Below are 7,174 nucleotides of genomic sequence, written 5' to 3' on the forward strand. Positions count from 1 at the left end.
GTCAACAACTCACTCGTGTCTATATGCGTCTTGTCTCACACCCCTACACAAGTTTGCACTGCTCCCCACTTAACCTCTCCTCTCCACCTGTCTCCCCACACCTCACACATGGTGTGTTAGTAGATCAAACTGGTGCGAGCTCATCGTCTCCTGCATATTTGTGGCCGCCTTTAAATGCACTGAATTTAATACCACCCACATCGTGACAACTTATTCTCGCTCACGTGGTTTGTCAACATCAACCGTTGCCAACAAACTCAAATAAGCCTATGCTCAGGGTGCCTCAGTCATGGAGGAGGATGGGGGAGAGCACTGGTTAATTGGCGGATCGGGAGTCGAACTGGCAACCTTTGGGGTTACAAGACGCTCTAACTGCTTACCCATGACTGCCCAAGCAGTCAGTTTAACATGATAGTTGGACGGATAATGTGTGCAAGAAAAAGTATTTGTGTTCAGTGTATTCTATTCTGTCTGGGTATCAGTTTAGAAGAGGGGTAAATGCATACAGTCATTAGGCCTACATTTGATATTTAACAGAAAGAGCCTACAGTGGCAAGCAGTCAGATATCCAACTTGTATTTCATAAAAATGGCAAGAGGCCGCCTAAACATGAAAAGAGAATGCAAGACTAGCACGAGTCTTCTTCGTTAACTTTAAAGACTGAAAAAGTATAGCATGAAAAACACAATCATTTACACTAATGGTTTTCTATTTAAAAAATGAATAACGATATTAAAAAAAAAAAAAAAAAATACACACGTTTAATTGAAATCGTCCAGTGGGTGGCCCTCAGAAGTTTTGCGCTGCTCCAGAGCTGTAGTTAATGCGCATGCGTGGGACAGGCTCTGCAGGCAGACCCTTCTCCCCGCCCCACGGTGCTGTGCCGTTCATCAGCTGGTAGAGAGTCTATCAGCTGAGAGGGGGGTGGAAGAGGAAGGAAGATGGAAAGCAACAGAGACGAAGCTGAAAAATGTATTAGTATCGCCACGGAAGCCCTTCAAGATGGAGATAAAGAAAAGGCGGTTAAATTTTTGCGTAAGGCTGAAAAGCTCTTCCCGACCGACAAGGCAAAGGGTAAGAGTAAATGTTTTTAATGACACCACTCTGGCTACATCCTGTCAATGCAACTTAGCTCATGCTAGTTAGCCAGGGAGTTATGTGCTAATGTGATGCATGAACTAGCCTGACCTGCTAAGCTAACAGCTGCTTGGCTATCAGTCCCCCTGCAGGCTAATGCAATATAAGCTGGCGATGTGTTTTTGTCGAAACGGTGTGTATCACTATACGGTAAGTGTGAGGAAAAACGCCACGTCCATTTTGTTGCGATATTAAGTGTACAGTGTGGATGTTGTTGGCTAAATGTTGTCTGGTTGAAAACCTTGGCGTTAGCTTCGTTGCTAGAGCTTGCCCAATGTTGCGTCTATGTTGTGATGTGACCAGGTACCATCATAAAACGGAAGCATTCGCTGTTAGACTAGTTCTACGTTCTAGCATTAATTACCTACTGTTTTCAGTTGTGGTGTCGGTCTATTACTCTCTTCACCATCATGACATTCCTATTTGATAATCGGTCATTCGGTGTGGGCACGCATAAGCATTGCTAGCTCATGGGGGTATCTTGAAAAGATGACCAATCAGAAATGGGTTGGTTAACCATGAGTGTGTTCCGAATGCAGACGTTCTAACAATTATATTCGTGGTGTTGTAATCCTACCGTGAGAGTAATTTATACCGTCACAAGCTGTCAAGTTTTTGAAGATGCTACCGTATTGCCGGTAACATGATGGTTGCAGGTGAAAAGACACTAGCCATCCGTTAACCAGTAGCAGGTGTGTGTTGTACTGACACTTCAAAGCACGTTTCAATCACTTTGAGAGGTTTCGCTGACGTAGCAGCCATGCTAGCCCTCTGAAGTTTGGGTTTGGGTTTTATCAAGAGCTTGGTTCCTAGACCTCTGTGTGTTTTACCTCTGGTCTGGAGCTCATGCTGCTGCGCGGAACTCGGGTCAGTCAAGAGCCAAGCAGTATCAAGATAACTTCCGACCAGTGAAAATGCGGTCTAACCACTTGGACTGGTTTTAATACCTCAGTTCAGCGCAACAGTTGATGCTGTTGGCGCCTGGCTTTGAAAATGCACTGAAGAAAAAAATAAATAAAGGTGTCATTGAAACCACCAACTCAGACTGAAATTAGCCCGACAAATTAGGAATCAACATTGAATTGTTTTTAACCCACTGTTGTGCGGACTCATCAGGAAATGGACAATAAGTGGTGGTACGCCTGAAAGCCAAGAAAACTCTAAACATAGATTTAATAAGCAGATGGTTTTCACACATAGTTCTCTCTTTTTTCATTCTGATTACTGTGATTTGGTCAGATTGATGTTTGGTTAGTGCCCCATCCCTGGAAGTACTATGGGCCAGTAGCACTGAAGGTGCTACTTATCCAACATCACAACTTCAATACAAGCGGTAGCAAGAATATCCACTGTGTCTCAGCACAGTGTCTAGACATGGGGGAGATGCCAGGTGACACAAGGAGCCATAGCAGGGTTGCAATCAGGAGTGGTGTGAACCTTCTTTATGCAAATACAGGTACAGGAGGAGAACTGCTAGAGCTGTGTCTCCCAACCAGGGGTACGTGTACCACTAGGGGTACGCGAGCACACTGCAGGGGGTACTTGGAAAAATGTTATTATAACAAATGTATGGAGCAGTCACATCAGGACAGACAAAGCGATATAGAACATGAATGAGGGGGTACTCATGGCACAACTAAGAGGCTTAGGGGGTACGCGAGACAGAAAAACACTGCTGCAGGATGTGCTTTTGCAGTACATTGATGTGCATTCTCCTGCTCAAATGATCAGGAACAGACTCCATAAGGTATGAAGGCCACATGGGGCCTGTGATCACAACACTTGAGGGAACAGAACGATTGATACTTGCCACTCTCACTTTGTGTTCTTCACAGATGATTTCGCAGGCAATGTAACATTCTCCATAGTGTCTCCAAGCTCTCTCACTTATGCTGCTCTGTGTGTGAACCTGCACACACTCGTCCGTGAACGCCAAGGAGCCAATGGCGATTATGCCAACTGCAATCCGTGGTGTAGATTTTGGGCCTGCTGAAGCTCATTTTGCACAGCACTGGTTTCTCCTGTACCACCTGGCATAAAGAAGGATGCAGTGATTCCGCTGCTGGGTTGTAAGCCCTCCTATGCTCCCCTCCACCACATCCCCTGGTCTACTGGCGTGTCTCTTGGCATCACACTTTGGACACTGCCTGCCTGGGCGACCAGCGGGTTCATAGACAAAGCCTCTTGGTACTCCAGGGGTTGGGTACTGTCGAAATGCAAGTTTTGAGTGACCAAAATATCAGTCAAAATGATAAGAATGGAGAAATGGTCTATGGACACCATCTGCAAAATAACTAATTTTAGGGTGTGTGACCTGTTGACCGAGAACAGTGGATAAAATTAATTTGCAATCAGTGTTCCTTCCAAACTGGACTGGCTGATTTGATTTCACAGTATGGTTTGACTTGGGAGCTGCATTACTGCTTAGTTGTGTATTTAATAGCTAGTTTGGCATCAGTGGCCTCAAACAATTGTTTCCTAGTTGCTGATCAGACCTGCACAAAAGTTAATAGTTCTCCTTATCAGGCCATTCCTTTTTACCATAATTTTGGGTTGTCTAGTGTGAATCGCTCTCGATCATGCTGCAGCAGCTCAATCTGTTTGAGGTCATTATTCGTGATTGGGCTGCTATTCCTAAAGGCATTTTCTCTGTTAAAGCCATTCTGAGGTTGATTTTGCTTTTATGTGTAGGGCTGCTGTCCTGTTGCATCTTCCAACCTTTGTTGATCTTTAGCTACTTAATCTGTTTTACTGTTGCTGAATGCAAATTAGGGTCTTTAGAGATACCTTTATACCAGTCATGGGTAAGCGGTTACAGCATCAGACTTGTTGCCCAATGGTTGCCGGTTTGACTCCCGACCCGCCAGGTTGGTGGGGGGAGCAATTAACCAGTGCCCTCCCCCATCCTCCATGACCAAGGCGCCCTGAACATGGTACTGTCCCATCGCTCTGCGCCATTAGGGGCTGCCCCCTTGCACGGATGAGGCATGAATGCAATTTTGTCGTGTGCTGTCAGTGAACACCTGTGTGCTGTAAAGTGCTGTGTCACAATGGCAATGGGAGTTGGAGTTTCCCAGTTGGACTTTCGCTTTCTGTCTCTTTATCCAACCCTATGCGAGTCAACATGTCTTGATCATAGGTTTACGGTGGGCTCTTTGTTCTTCAGTCATAACAGGCAATGATTCATGAGGATGGCTAACTCAAAGCAACTGCATGTTTTTGAAAGGCAGGAGAGCTTTGGCCAGCACCTGCAATCAAATAGCATTTATGTATTATGGGAATGTCACATTTCTGATGCTGATGGTTTGTGCTGTTAGGTAGGTAGCTCAAGTGGCATGAGTGTTGCAAATTGTCCCGCTCAATGTGGACCCATATTGAAACCCCCACATTTAAATATGAGCTTAAATCTTGAAAATTACTGAGCACACATGGTAAGCTTAATTGTCCCGCAGGGGGGAACTTGCATGGACAACATTACACATCTCCTCAAGATTTTCCTTTTAATTATAAAATTAGACATACACACTCCTCTACTACTACTTATGCACATTTTATTTTACATTTCACTACACTTCATACAGAAGTGCAGGAATAAACTATCCTTGATCTTTGATTCTGGACTATCTCACAGAAACTCTGGCCCCTGTGTTTGGTACGATACGAATATCTGGTTTGGCCCATGGGCTGTATTGGAAGCGTACATGCTGCCAAGTCAGTTTAACAGGCTGTTGGCTCAATCCGTAGCATGTCTTTTTGAGGTGGTGAGGTAGGCTGTGCTAGCCATTGAGATTCCATTAAGACTGACCCAGTGCCTGCACTATACTTCATGGATCACCAAAATGTATCTTTACAAAGTGCTATATAACTCAAAATATTCTATGTAATGATGCTTTTGTCAACATGCATCTCCCAACCAACACAGAGCCTGCTTATAAGAGTGTGTTGTAAATTGCTATTTATCTGACACAATATTCTTTTAACACCAGTGCAGTTAAAGCCAATTTGTAATCACCTACATACAGATATTACTTTTACCATTGTCTCTCTCATAGACTTAGAACCTTACGTAAATGTCTTTAGACATGTTGTGTTCAGAGTTCAGACATGGTTGTTAATGTGTTTCCATGTTATCTATTTCACAGTGATACTGGAGGCTCTGTCAAGGAACGGCAGCTCGACAGGCAACGGCACTGCTCACCACCGAAAGTCCTCTGAAAATAACAACGCCAACCATAACGAAAGAGCTGGTCAGGGTGCAACTGGTGCAGAGTGTGCCAAGTCATACACCAAGGAGCAGCTGGAAGGGGTACAAAGGTGAAGGACTACCACCCATATTTCACCCATCTCTCTGTTCAATCACACCTGAATACATTTCTTTGACATATACTTTTAGAACATGGAAGGTTTCACATATCTATAAAAAAAACTCATAATAGGAGATTTCTGGCAGATTTTATTATGTGCAAAATCATTGATCGACTTTGCTACCTCGTGTGATGGTGATATGCGAATTCTTTGGGGTCTGGACCATGCACTATACTGTATATGTAGCCCATAGCCAATTGTGTTAGTTTTAACAAACTGCGTGCTTCCACATTCGTCAAGTAGTATGCGTCATCGCCACTCTCTGATTGACTCCCTTGCTCTGACTCCCTCTCTTAGAGCAGCTGCCATGTTGTCTTTCAGATCGGAACGATTGTGCAAAGCAGTATGGGATTTCCCAGTCTACTAATTTGGTATACTGAAGTCGGAAATAGGTTTTTACATGTTAAAACCCAAAGCTGGTCATATCTGGGTTACTGCAGTGCATGTACCCGCTCAATGTGTCACTATTACATCAGTATCAGTAATGGAGCCCTACCCTCAGCTCATGACATTAAAAATGAATCCAGAGGTGCACTGTTCTCTTCACACGGGTAGAGGTGTTTTACAGAGTCATATGCGAACACATTACAAGACTCAGTTGTCCTATAAGAGAATAATTATTCAGCCTACATGGGTAGCCCATATTTATTATTGTATTCCATGCTATGCGTGTAATTTGTAGAGTGAAAGTGAATCCATTTCTATTTGACCTACATTGACTGAAAATTAATGCATGTGTTGTGCCTCCCACCTTCCTCAGACTTGCACTTCTCTCAGTTCTAGGAGTCATACCATATCAAGGCATACCCAGTTTCATTAGAAGCTGCGCCAGTCAGGCCTGAAAGTGTCTACTTTGAAATGAAATGACCCTATGCAGCACTTCTGAGAAGTAGGCTATGAGCCGAGGGGTCGACCGGTGCCATCTGGGGGGAGGAATGCTAGCAATGTTTTTTGGCAAGGTATATCCCCCCACTAGTAGAAAAAGCTTGATAGCAGTCATGGGGTGGTAGCGAAATCACTTTTTTCAGCTCTTGAAGTTACTATCCCCCTATAATAAATACTGTTTTTTTATATCGGCTGTATATGTAGTTATGGCTTATGTTGGGGGTATTGCCAATATCCTATACCATCGTGCTTGTTATCACTGGAAAGGGGACCTTTCAGGCTTTCATTTCAGCCCATTAATGAATCTGTCTGACATACACAGAAGCCACAGCACGTCATTAAACCAGAAATAGCTCCCATTTTCACACAAATTGTGCCAAAACTGTGCACTTTCGTTTACATCTGTGGCATGAAAGAACACCAAGGACACCAAAGTTAACAACCTCAATACTCAGGGCACTCTACCGATTCAGAAAATGTATAATATGCCCATGCTATCATTTAGTATATGTCTGTGAGACCCTTAAATGTCACTTGTGCAACCAGCAAAAATGTCTTCAAAATCGAGGACCCAATAGAATGGACTAATACAATGCCGGTATCACTTTACTTAAACAAACTTTGTTTATACTGTAGTTCATATGTGAATGTACATAACATTCACAAGTTGTTAAAGTATTCAATTATTGTAGTGCAGTGTTTCTCAAAGTGGGCCGGAAGCCCCCCTAGGGGGGCGCGTGAAGTCAGAAGGTTTTTCTTTTTTAATACTTTTCTGCTTTGCCATTAA

The 7,174-nt window shown here is 43.6% G+C and overlaps 1 protein-coding gene across 1 annotated transcript; it reads left to right on the forward strand.

The window, feature by feature from the left end:
- Positions 1-790: 790 nt before the first annotated feature.
- LOC134445059 (dnaJ homolog subfamily B member 14-like) lies at positions 791-6,344 on the forward strand. The gene is made up of 3 exons (XM_063194176.1): positions 791-1,074; positions 5,280-5,451; positions 6,263-6,344. Exons 1-3 carry the CDS (start codon positions 942-944, stop codon positions 6,342-6,344), a joined length of 387 nt encoding a protein of 128 aa, XP_063050246.1. The 5' UTR covers positions 791-941.
- Positions 6,345-7,174: the final 830 nt, after the last annotated feature.

Source organism: Engraulis encrasicolus, unplaced genomic scaffold (genome assembly GCF_034702125.1).
Source record: "Engraulis encrasicolus isolate BLACKSEA-1 unplaced genomic scaffold, IST_EnEncr_1.0 scaffold_968_np1212, whole genome shotgun sequence".
NCBI lineage: Eukaryota > Metazoa > Chordata > Actinopteri > Clupeiformes > Engraulidae > Engraulis > Engraulis encrasicolus.